Source organism: Chelonoidis abingdonii, chromosome 6 (assembly GCF_003597395.2).
Source record: "Chelonoidis abingdonii isolate Lonesome George chromosome 6, CheloAbing_2.0, whole genome shotgun sequence".
NCBI lineage: Eukaryota > Metazoa > Chordata > Testudines > Testudinidae > Chelonoidis > Chelonoidis abingdonii.
Window position 1 is genome coordinate 22,579,748 of NC_133774.1, and position 12,164 is coordinate 22,591,911.

General features: G+C 44.0%; 1 protein-coding gene across 2 annotated transcripts in view; it reads left to right on the forward strand.

Annotated features, from left to right (window-relative positions):
* The first annotated feature begins 3,369 nt into the window (after window positions 1-3,369).
* The window catches only part of MALT1 (MALT1 paracaspase), an 81,507-nt gene continuing 72,712 nt past the window's right edge, over window positions 3,370-12,164 (forward strand). For both annotated transcript variants that reach the window (XM_032776381.2, XM_032776380.2), the window contains exons 1-2: window positions 3,370-3,593; window positions 7,171-7,337. In XM_032776381.2, coding sequence (XP_032632272.1) covers window positions 3,433-3,593; window positions 7,171-7,337 — 328 coding nt within the window. In that variant the 5' untranslated portion in view covers window positions 3,370-3,432. The remainder of the gene's footprint in view (window positions 3,594-7,170; window positions 7,338-12,164) is intronic.

Consider the following 12,164-nt stretch of genomic DNA (forward strand, 5'->3'; position numbering starts at 1 on the left):
AATTATTATTATAGCAATTTTTGAATGTCGACATTTGTAGTATAAACAAGGCCTAAATCAGGCACTTAGGTAAGCTAGGTAGCTAAGTATGTAGCTAGTTCTGTCTCAGGATGCCTCAGCTTTGTGTAAAACCTAGGCTGGAGTCTGATAATCTTTTTTTTTGGTTATTCCATAAGCATGGTCTAAAGGGAATGTTCACTGGAACTTACAACTACCATCAAGGGTGTCAATTAGTATCAACCAGGGCAGTTGTTTTTGTGATCAGGTCAATCATTGCTCAATAGAAACTGGACTGAGACATATCAAACTCACTTCAAGGTCACCAAGGAGCTGTCAGGTAGTAAAGACTTTCATATGCTGCTCCTCATTAACTATGTATTACAGCATGGTGTCTGAAGATAGACAATTTAGAAAAAATAACTTTTAGATGAAGGGATAACACAATAAACAACTTTGAAAGCAACCTACTGCAAATATTAATCATATGGAATGTAATTAGCCACAATGTATAATGAAGTCCTTCTCCTCCTCCTAAGCAGATATTTGCATATGAGTGTACCTTAACATCATGGATGAAATCCAGGCTGAGGCTACATTAACTTTAATTAATTTAATTTTATCCTATGGTGTCTTCACTAGAAGAGGGAAAAAAGGCTCTAAAAACTGGAGGTTCTGCTTATGCTTCTTTTACAGGGGGAGAATACTGGGGGAATGAAGGGCACAGCTGGAAGTGATAAAGCACTGAAACCAACAAAAACCTAAAGTGCTAGCATTATACATCCTACAACAGCCAGCCACAGGCATGGGCACACTGCTCCTATTTATGAAAGGTGCTCTATTATAATGCTCACTCTTTCTTGAAGTGATCATTGCTGCACATGATACTGCTAAAGAGAACACAAACACCATCAAGTTGGAGAGAGAAGCCGATATTCAGTAAAACAACATGCAGGAGAAATTCCCACAATCTTACATAAATCTGGAGGTTAACAAAGGGGGTTTTAAAGGGTCAATTTTAATTATTTATTGGTTAAGTGTCTGCAATGATCTTGGCATGGTACAAGACACACAGATGGAGGCATTTGGATATCCAGATGATAGGGTTAGCTTGGAAATTAAAAATATTTTTTAACTGAGGACACCTTCTGCAAAAAATTCCAGGGTTGGCACCTGAAATTAGACATCCTAAGGCGAGGTTTTCAAAGAAACAAATGGCAATTAGGGCCCTTTCTCCCATTGACAGTATTTGGGAGTTAGCCACTTAGTTGCCATTTTTCCCTTTGAAAATCTCTGTAAACATATATTTAGGCATCTAAGTAAAAGTGGTTTGGTTTTCAGGGGAATAAAGGTGCTGGGTATACTCAACTGTCTCCTTGGTACAGCACATGACTGGGAAGGCTCCTGTGCTCTATTCCTGGCTTTACTGGTAGATCATTACATGTCACCAGCAAGTCAAAGCATTTGTAATGTCTTTTCCTCAGTTTAACATGTCACATTGGTTTAAAAAGAGGAGCCATGTGGCTTATAAACCACATTGCGCTCTTGAGATAGAAAGTAATATTGAAGAACAAAATATTGCTATGTAACAATTCAATTATCTTGCTTTCAGATTAGTAGTGTTTCAAGGAAAACAAAATGTGAACAAATAAGAATCAGAGTACATAGTATTGGCTAAAATCATCCAATTTGAGTGCCTACAGTTAGTGATCTAACTACACATTTAGGCACCTCAATAGGTGGTCTGATTTTCATAGGTGCTGAATATCAATTAAAGTCAATGGGAGCTGCAGGTGCTGCTAGGGATCTTTGAAAATCAGGCTACTTATTTAGGTGACTAACTTTAGGCATACAAGTTTGAAAACTTGGCAATTGATTGAAATAGATGGTAAAATACAGAGAATTTATTTTTAAGTGATTGAAACACATGACAGGCAATCTATATTGATACACATCTTCTGGGCAGCCTCTGCCAGTGGGTCTCCCCTGGCATCCAGAATTCAACTTAACGTGGGCTAAACTCATGTTTAACTGCTAGTCACCTGTCATAAAAGTGAGGCCTAAGTAGTGAAAATGGTTTATTGTCTGAAATATAAAGCTAATTTCTCCTGTGTTAGACCAGGTTGACTCTCCTCTTTCTGTTTCGTTTTTCATACCAAAGCCTAGCCCCATGTCTAGGTACCATCAACTTCATCATGACAAAGGGCAGGGCCAGTAGCTGCTTCTATTTGCAGCAGGCCTAAGCAGAGCAGGAATGGGGACATAGATGCATCTGTGCCTACCTCCCACCCTCAACATTTGCTTCTAGGCTTTTGTTGTTTCCTAATGAGCATAACAAAAACCTTGATGGTTTCATTACTTCCCTTTAACTTGTTAGAATAGCTGAAGTTTTCATTCACAGATTGAAATTACAGCCCAATGTTTCTAGAATCAAAAAACTTCCAAATACATATTTATGTATGTTTCACCCAGATGTAGGCACTGTTCCCTGTTGGTAGGTATGGGAGTTTCAAAGCTCTCCCCGGAGCTTGGCCTGAGTTATGCCAGTCATTCCCAACTATCAGTCTAATGATCATTACTCCATCTGGGGGAGAGGGTCTCTGACTACTAATTAGCTACTACAACAATTTAGCAACTTGCTGGCCTGTGTAGTAGTGAGAGGGGTTGGGACCTGGAGGTGAGCAAGGCCCTGTAGCAGGCTCAGGCTGAGGTGAAATGGATGGGTACAGTGAGTGGGAAGCCAGTCTAGAGTCTGGCTGAACTGAGGTGAGTGGTTGTGGAGGAGCCACAGCAGGATGATGCTTTAGTAAGGGACAGGCCAGGACAGGTTGAAAGAGTGGGGCAGTCATGGCATGGTGAGACTGTGGGGAGCTGGCCTAGTATATGTGGGAGGCACAGCTGGGTGAGGATCACGATAAGGAGGTTTGGCACAGAGACCAGGTAGTCATGCAGGGAAAGGGAGATGAGGGCAAGTGCTGAGGCAGGGCTGGCATGGGGAGTGGAGGGAACAGCACGATCAAGCTGAGGTTAGATGGGGTGGGGGACGACAAGGGAGAACCACGGTAGGATCAGACTCTAATAGGGGCAGCACTGGGAAGGGCTGGCATAGATATGGGGGCGCTTCAGGCTCAGGCACCAAGGTGTGTGGGGGTCTGGGGTACAGAACCGAAGGGACTGACAGAGTAATGAGGAGCCTCAGCCCGGGCAGGTTTAAGTGAGGAGAGGGACTGGCCCAAGGAACCAGGGCGTCGCGGCGGGCGGCTATAGAGGAGACCCAGCCGCTCCCTGTCCGTCCGGCGGTTGTTGCTCAGGCGGGAAACCCCGGCTCCCTTCTTCCGGGTGCAGGCGCCGCCTCCGCTCCGTTCCCGGAGCTTAAAGCGCTGGGGAGGTTCAAAGCGTTCCCGGGGCTGCTTGTTGGGGTGTCTGCTCCTCACTATGTCGGTCTCGCCCGCGGCCCCGCCGGGCTCGCTGCCCCTTAACCGGCTCGGGGAGCCGCTGCTGCGGCGGCTCAGTGGCGTGCTGGACCGCGCAGCTCCGGGCAGGGGCTGGAGAGACTTGGCGCAGCGAGCCGGGAGCCACGGCAGAGTCAAGCTGAGGTGAGGGCAGCGGCAGGCAGGAGCGGTGGGGTGCCTGGCGCGGGGGAGCCGGGCGAGTCGGGACGGTGGGTTTGGCGCCGGACCGGGGAGAGGCACATGGGGCAAACTCAGGTGAAACGAGCAGCCGGCGGGAGCCTGGCACGGGGAGTGGGAGGGCCCCTGGGGGTCAGGTATCGGAGGGGTAGCCATGTTAGTCTGGATCTGTAAAAGCAGCGAAGAGTCCTGTGGCACCTTATAGACTAACAGACGTTTTGGAGCATGAGCTGTCGTGGGTGAATACCCACTTCATGGGATGCATGTAGTGGGGTCAGGTGAGGCTGGGGGTCCTGGCACAGACGGTGGGAGAGCCCCTGGGGGGGTCAGGTGAGGCTGTGGCTGGGGGTCCTGGCACAGGGAGGGGAGCGCCCCTGGGGGTCAGGTGAAGGGGTGGGTTAGGATTCCTTCCCCACTCAGAACTCGGGGGGGGGGGTACAGATGTGGGGACCTGCATGAAAGACCCCTGAAGCTTATTTTTACCAGCTCAGGTTAAAACTTCACCAAGGAAGGCACAAATTTGTTTCCTTGCCTTAGTATCACTTCCGCCACCAGGTGATTTAAACAAACATTCAGGGAGGGCCTCCTGAAGCTCTACTTTCCCCGAATATATCCCGAAGCCCCTACACCCCCTTTCCTGGAGAGGCTTGAGAATAATACCCTCACCAATTAGTACAGGTGAACACAGACCCAAACACTTGGATTTTAAGAACAAGTTCTTAAAAGAAGAATTTTAATTAAAGAAAAGGTAAAAGAATCATCTCTGTAAAATTAGGATGGAAGATAACTTTACAGGGTAACAAAAAGATTTAAAACACAGAGGATTTCCCCTCTAGGCAAAACCTTAAAGTTACAAAAATAGGGATAAACCTCCCTCTTAGCACAGGGAAAATTCAAAAGCTAAAACAAAAGATAATCGAACACATTTATTTTCTGCTCTTACTTACTTTTTCGGCAAGACTAGATGCTTAGTTCAGATATAGTATTTTCCCCTGCCCTGTTTCCTGGCTGGCTCCGAGAGAGACAGACCAAAACCTTCCCCCATAGGTTTGACATTATCTTCTCCCCTTATTGATCCTCTTGGTCAGGAGTCACCCAGGTTATCTGAGCTTCTTAATGCTTTACAGGTAAAAGAGAAATTAACCCTTTGCAGGGTAAAGAGGTATTTTATACTACCTGTAGCTATATGTTTATGACGGGTGGCTGGGAGCCTGGCACAGGGAGGGGAGAGCCATGGGGGTCAGGTGAGGGTGTGGCTGCGAACTCTCCCACAAGCAGTGGGAAAGCCCTGGGGTGTCAGGGGAGGGTATGGCTGGGGGCCCTAGCACAGGCAGTGGGAAAGCCACAGGAGGGTCAGGTGAGGGTATCTCTGGGGGCCCTGGCACAAGCAGTGGGAGACCTGCTGCTGGGGCAATGTCACCTCAAGGAAGAGACTTTAGAGCATGTAGTGAGAAAGCCACAGCATGCTCTGATGAATGCTCAGGCAAGGAGTGCCTGGCATGCACACTTGGGGTGCTTTAGCAGTGACAGGTGCAGATTCTCAGTAGGTTCCTAGCTGAGTGCAAGGGTGGGCAGCTGCTACAGGGAACAATTTAAGGATCCATGCAAGACTTGACACAGAGACATAAGCCAATTTGGGGCAAGTGGACCATGTGAGCAACAGATTTGGTGTATGCAACATGTGGTGATGATCTGTTGTGATGGGATGCACTGTCTTATTGGTTTCATTCTTGTGGCTAAAATGCCCCCTGTTCTTATTCTGTAAGGTAGATGAATTATTCTCTATTATGCCTTTGCAGTTTGGCAAAGAAGTTTAATGATGTATCTGCTTTGCAGAATAAGTAACCCTACAGTCTTAAGTGGTATCTCTCCTGTTTTTACAGAGACAACAGGAAGACAAACATGAAAATTGTTGCAAGCGAAAAAATATACTCATACAAATTGGTCTGTTTTGTATTCTTCCCTCCAGGATGTGTTCACACTCCTCTGCTGCTGAAGTTTATTGAATCTTGCATTATATTAGTGTCCTTTTTTCCCCAAGAGTATAAAAACCCTTTCCCATCAATCTGTAGCAAGTACATGGTAATTAAATAAAGGGGTTCTAAACAGACCTTTCTTGTGGTGACATATGACTTCATGTTTTTCCAAAACTTTGATCCTTTCCTAATTCTTCACACGTTGAGACTATCCAGAAAAGGTTATAATACTTAGTTCTGTGATTAGAAGCTCTGAAGGCTTAAGACTGAAGTTTTAATGCATGGATCTCTACATCTGAAATTACAGATTGGCACTGAAGTGTAGATTCATCGAGTTTAAGGTCAGAAGGGACCTTTGTGATAATCTAGTCTGACCTTCTGCACATTGCAGGCCACAGAACCTCACCCACTCCTGAAATAGACCCCTAACTTCTGGTTGAGTTAGTGAAGTCCTTAAATCATGGTTTAAAGACTTAAAGTTATAGAGCATTCACCATTTGCACTAGTTTAAACCTCCAAGTGACCCATGCTGCAGAGGAAGGCAAACCCTCAGACCCCCACCCATCGTCTCAGCCAATCTGACCAAGGGTGAAATTCCTTCCTGACCCAAATCCGGGGCACATGGGCAAGACCCACTAGGCAAATGTCTAATATTTAATCTTTCTTGCACTATAGCAGTACATCAGTGATGAAAGCATCATATCTGGAATAAATTGCCTAGGGAGGTTGTAGAATCTCCATCTCTGGAAATATTTAAGAGTAGGTTAGATAAATGTCTATTAGGGATGGTCTAGACAGTATTTGGTCCTGCCATGAGGGCAGGGGACTGGACTCGATGACCTCTCGAGGTCCCTTCCAGTCCTTGAATCTATGAAATAGTGTCTTCCTGGAACCACAGTTTAAATCCTGCTATTGGTGACTCATTGTTTATTGCTTCTGAAATAGGCACCCTTTAAATGGAAAGGTTTTTGCAAAGGTATTTGGTTTTCCAGAAGAGACAGTGAAAACAGAAGTCCTACTTACAAGTGTAGGAGTTTACCCAGTGTATTGGGTAGAATTGCCATTCACACAAATATCCTCCATGTGGCGTGCAGTTCACCTTCATTTCAGGCAGCTTAACTACAGTGGTGGTGTATGATTTGTATACAGTTGTCATGAGTCCTGAAATCCTTTTGACCTGAGATGCTGCATATGTGTAAGATACTTTATATACTTCTAGAAAACAATATAATATAGAACTGGGAAATACCTCACATTAGTACAATAATCTCTGCTAGATTCATGTGTATAAATCCACGGCTTAATGGGAGTCAGACGTGTACATTAGGAAGATCTTGTATTTGTAGTAATGAACACCAGATTCTTATCAGTAATTTCCCCTGCAAAAATTAATATTTACTTTCATATATTCAGTTTTATCAATATTTCCTTACAAGGCAATCTCATTGAGGGCAAAATTAGGTATGCGTATAGTACAGAGCTCAGGTTTCTCTTTCTCCATTTTTAATTGATCACTTGGCATTCATACAAATGCACTTGACATATTTGTTTTATTTTAATTTTTGCAGTTCTCTGGAGTTGGAACAATGTTCTCTCAAAGTACTGGAGCCAGAAGGAAGCCCCAGTTGGAGTCTCCTGAGACTAATGGGTGAAAGGGGTTGCACTGTGGTGGAACTGGTGGAATTCTTACAGGCCCTGGAACACACAGAGGCTCTTCAGTGTCTCAGTCCTCCAGGTTAATTTTCATTCCTAAATTCACCATCTATATGCATTATGCTGGAAACTCACTGGGGTGAAGGGTCCAATAGTGGGTAGAAGAATTTATAGGTAAAAGCTAGCAATGCTATGTAAGAATCCAGAATAGCGTTAGGAACAGATGGGCAGAACAGAAGAGTCTGTTGTGAAGACAATAGGTATATTTGGGAGGGAAGGCAGATTGTTTGCTTACTTAGTTATTTAAAAAGTAAGGTGGTGGATGTGGTTGTGTTTGTACTACTGTAAGTTCTGCAGCCAGGACCACACAGAAGTCTGGAAGAGTGGATTCTTTTCTGTCTTGTGTATCAACAGAACTGTCACTAGTCTACACTTAAAATTTGGATCACCCTAACTGGGTTGCTCAGGGGTGTGAAAAATTCACACTCCTGAGTGCCTTAGTTAAGCCGACTTAACCCCCCCATTGTAGACTTGGTTAAGTCAGTGGAAAAATTCTTCACTCAACCAAACTGCTGCATGGGAAGGTGGATTACTTATATCAATGGAAAAACCCTTCTGTCAATGTAGGAAGCATCTATGCTATAGAGGCGTAGTGCCCATACAGGCCGGGAGGGGTGAGGCAATTGCCCGGGGGCGCCCAGCCACTGCTGCCACCGCAGTAGCAGCAGCCGGGAGCCCCAGGCACTTTTAAAATTCCTGAGCAGGCTGCAGGGCTCCTAGGCACGCCCAACCTCTCCAGGCCCTGTGCTTTGGGGGGCCCCATGGGTTGACGTGATAGGCCAGTGCAGTCTGTCCTATAAGTGACAGGCAGTCCCAAAAGTGATGGGTTCATCACTTCTGCCCCAAGCCCCCCAGGATGGCCCTGGCCCTGGGGCCCAGAATTGCTGTCGGCGGGCCTTTGCCCATAGTATAGGTAAGGCCTAAGACTTCTATCAACCTAGCTATTGCCTTTCAGAGAGGTGGATTAACTGCACTGATAGAAAAACCCCTTCCATTGATGTAGGAAGCATTTAAACTATGGCACTACAGCAGCATGGCCACCATGCGGTAGCTGTGCAGCTGAAGTGTAGGCATAACCTGAGTAAACTTATTACTGAGGTCGAAGACCTCATTATTTGCAGCTGTCCTTTATTACACAAAACAAGGCTAACAAAACGAGGTGGTAATCCTTAATTTGGGTTCCTAGATGCTATGCAAATGATAAATTTCAACAGAATTCTTGTGTGTTAAAATAGCAAATCTATGAGGGAGACTACAATTGAGCAGTCATTTTGCTGAATCTAGACTTTTTCTGTGTTTTGATAATGTCTCATTATGAATTCTAGATAGTAACTGAGATTTCACAAACAGAAAAAGTTAATGCATGTATAAGAGCAATAGTCAGAATCATAGGTGAGTTTTGTACTCCTTGTCCTTCATTTATGAGAATAAATATGTTTTTCATTACTACCTGTAATGTATTCCAAAAACACATGGCCAAATTCTGTTTTGTTCTATAAATTGGCCCCCTAACATTATCTTTTATAGTTTGAAACTTTAAATCTGTGAAGAATTCATACAGGAATTGTTGTTTTAGGAAAAATTAATCTAGTTAATTAGTTATCCTTTTCTGTTTCTTAAATAGGCTATGTGGGAATAACAGTAGTGTTTTAGATTCACTGTGCCTACATTTTTACAATTGAATTATTGCTTTTGCCAAGATCAGTATTAGAACTGCAATGTGTTGCTTTGTGTAAAAGGAGAGTAATGTGAAGCATTCAAAGGTATTATGAATTTTCGTGACAGCCTAAATGAAAGTGAATCTGTGTAAACCTGCTAAGGCCGGGTCTACACTCAAGACTTTTGTAAGTATAGCAATGTCAGGTATGGAAGTGATTTGGGGAGATGGGGCAACATTTCTATACTGGGAAAATCCCTAGTGTAAGTGCAGAAATGTGGGCTTGACAGAAGTACCATTAAGTGGATACATAATTGGTTAAACAACCACAAACAAAGCATAACTATTAATGGAATGACGTCAGATTGGAGAGAGGTCTCAAGTTGGGTTCCACAGGGATCTATTTTGGGCCTGCTAAAATTTAGAGGGATCTTGATAAATTGGAGAACTGGGCTGTAGACAACAAAATGAAATTCAACAAAGACAAATGTAAAGTGCTACACTTAGAGATGAAAAACCAAATGCACAAATACAGAATTGAGGAAAACTGGGTTGGCAGCAGCATTGTTGAGAAGGATCTGGGTGGGCGTTGTGGTGGATCACAACCTCAACATAAGTCAGCAATGTAATGTTGCTGCAAAACAAGCAAACGCAATTTTAGGTTGCATTAACAGATGCAGAGCATGCAAGTCATGGCAGGTGATAGTACTGTACCGCTCTAGTTGGCACTGGTTAGGCCTCAGCTGGAGTATGGTGTCCAGTGTTGGTCACCAGTGTATAGAAAGGATGTAGAGAAACTGGAAAGGATCCAGAGGCCAGCGATAAAGATGATTAAAGGGATGAAATGCAAGGCATATGAGCAAAGGCTGAAGGCTAGTTTGGAAAAGAGGAGATTAAGGGGGATATGATAGCAGTCTTCAAATACTTGAAAGGCTGCCATAAAAAAGATGGAGAAAAGTTGTTCTCTTTTGCCACAGAGGGCAGGACAAGAGGCAATGGGTTCAAACTACAGCACAGCAGATTTAGATAAAATCTCGGGAAAAACTTCCTGAGTGTAAGAACAGTGAGACAATGGAACAGACTGCCTCAGGAGGTTGTGGAAGGTTCTTCACTGGAGGTTTTCAAAAGGATGGCTTGGATGTTGTAGACACAATAAATCCTGCATCTTGGCAAAGGATTAGACTAGATGACTCTTGCAGTCCCTTCTGTCCTTATGATTCTAAGTGTAGTTATACCAACATAAAGTGCTTTTGCCAGTATACCTTGTTTTGCTTACTGAATCTGTAAAAGCTATATTGGCAAAATCACATTTTTGATGGTATAAGCTGCATCCATACTAGGAGGGTTTGCCAGTATAGCTATAGCAGCAAACTTTTTCTAGTATAGACCTGGTCTGAGTGAAAGAAAGTGTAAAGTAATGAACAGATGAAAACATGGGGGGTTTTGCTTCTGTTTTGGGTGCACAAGGAAGGAAGGAGAAATCTCATCCTCTAGGTTATGATTGTGGGAACATAAACAATGATCCGGTCATGCTCCGCAATAACAGTAACCAGAGAAACAACTCATTGTGTGTGTAAGGAATGAGTATGCCTGAGGAGGATGTTAAAGAAATTAAGATGGTCCATGCATTCCTTTCTGTAGATTACTCACTGTAGGCCCTAAGACGTACAGTCATGTGCAGACAGGAATTGAAATCTTAATGTGCCTTATCTTGTTAGGGATATGCACTTAAGATAACAATCAGGCAATTTAGTAAGGTATATGGTTGTTGGAGTTAGACCTTCCTATGGTCGAGGACCAGTACTTCCTTTGATATTTTGCCTCCTTTGAGCAGGATGCAAAGAAGCTGGATCTGTTTGTAATGTCCAGGAGATCTGTTTGGGATCTGATTAGACTTGAGGTACATTTACAGTGCAATAAAAGACCCACAGTATGGCCATGGCTGGCCTGGGTCAGCTGGCTCAGGCTGTGGGGCTAAAAACTGCAGTGTTGTAGATGTTTAGGCTTGAGTTAGAGCCTGGACTCTGAAACCCCATGAAGGGGGCAGGTCTCAGAGCCTGGATTCCAGCTTGACCCCTAACATCTGTGTTGTATATTTTAGCCCCACAGTCTGGCCTCTGAGCCTCAGTGCCACAGGTTTTTTATTGCTGCATAGATATTCTAAAAGCGTTCCTGGGAAGATAAATTTATTGATAGAAGATCTTTATAATGGAACAGAAAGCTGTATTTGAGTCAGTTGGGTTTCCTATCCCCATAGGAGTGTGGCAAGGCTTTGTTTTGTCATCGTCATTGTTCAATACTAGTGTTGATGGATAAGTTTTGAGGAGGTGGAAGTGAGCTGAATGCCAGTTTGCTTTGAGATCTTTAATGACCATGTCTTTCTGGCTCAGTTTGGAAAATTGCTGCAGTTTATGGTCAGTCTGGTCAGCCAAGAAGCAGCATGCATTGGTTTGGTTATTAATCCAGATAAAACTAAGTCTATATATGGAGATATACCTATCTCATACAACTGGAAGGGATCCTGAAAGGTCATTGAGTCCAGCCCTCTGCCTTCACTAGCAGGACCACGTACTGATTTTGCCCCAGATCCCTAAGCAGCCCCCTCAAGGACTGAACTCTCAACCCTGGGTTTAGCAGGCCAGTGTTCAAACCACTGAGCTATCCCTCCTCCCATTATCAGGCAGCCTCTTCCATATTACAACCAGCTCAATATTAACCTTTCTGGACAGAACATTGAGCAGGTAGCAGCTGTCAGATATTTGGGTGCAGTGTCATAGACAGTGCTGGAGGATGCTTGAAAGATATAGATACTTGTATAGCAGCAGCATCTGCTGCTATGTTTCGGCCCTTCGGTGGCCTCTGTTGAAACATTGTGATGTCAGGCTTGCTGCAAAGCTTTGGGTCTGTAGAACCAGTTACACCAACTCTGTATTTTGACAATGAAATATGGGTGACGAGGAAAGCTGGAAGAACATCAGATTAATGTTTTTGATTCATGTCTTTGTCCACTGCTTTATATTGAGTGGCAGGACAAAATTAGAAATAAGGATGTTCCAAGCCAAAGCTAGCAACCACGTCTGTCAGCACTGGTTTGGTTTCAGTGGCTTTTTTGTTAGGGACATATTAGAATGGAAGATCAAGAAATTCCAAAGTGTGTGTCAAGGAATGCTGCTAGCCAGGTGATGATCGTAG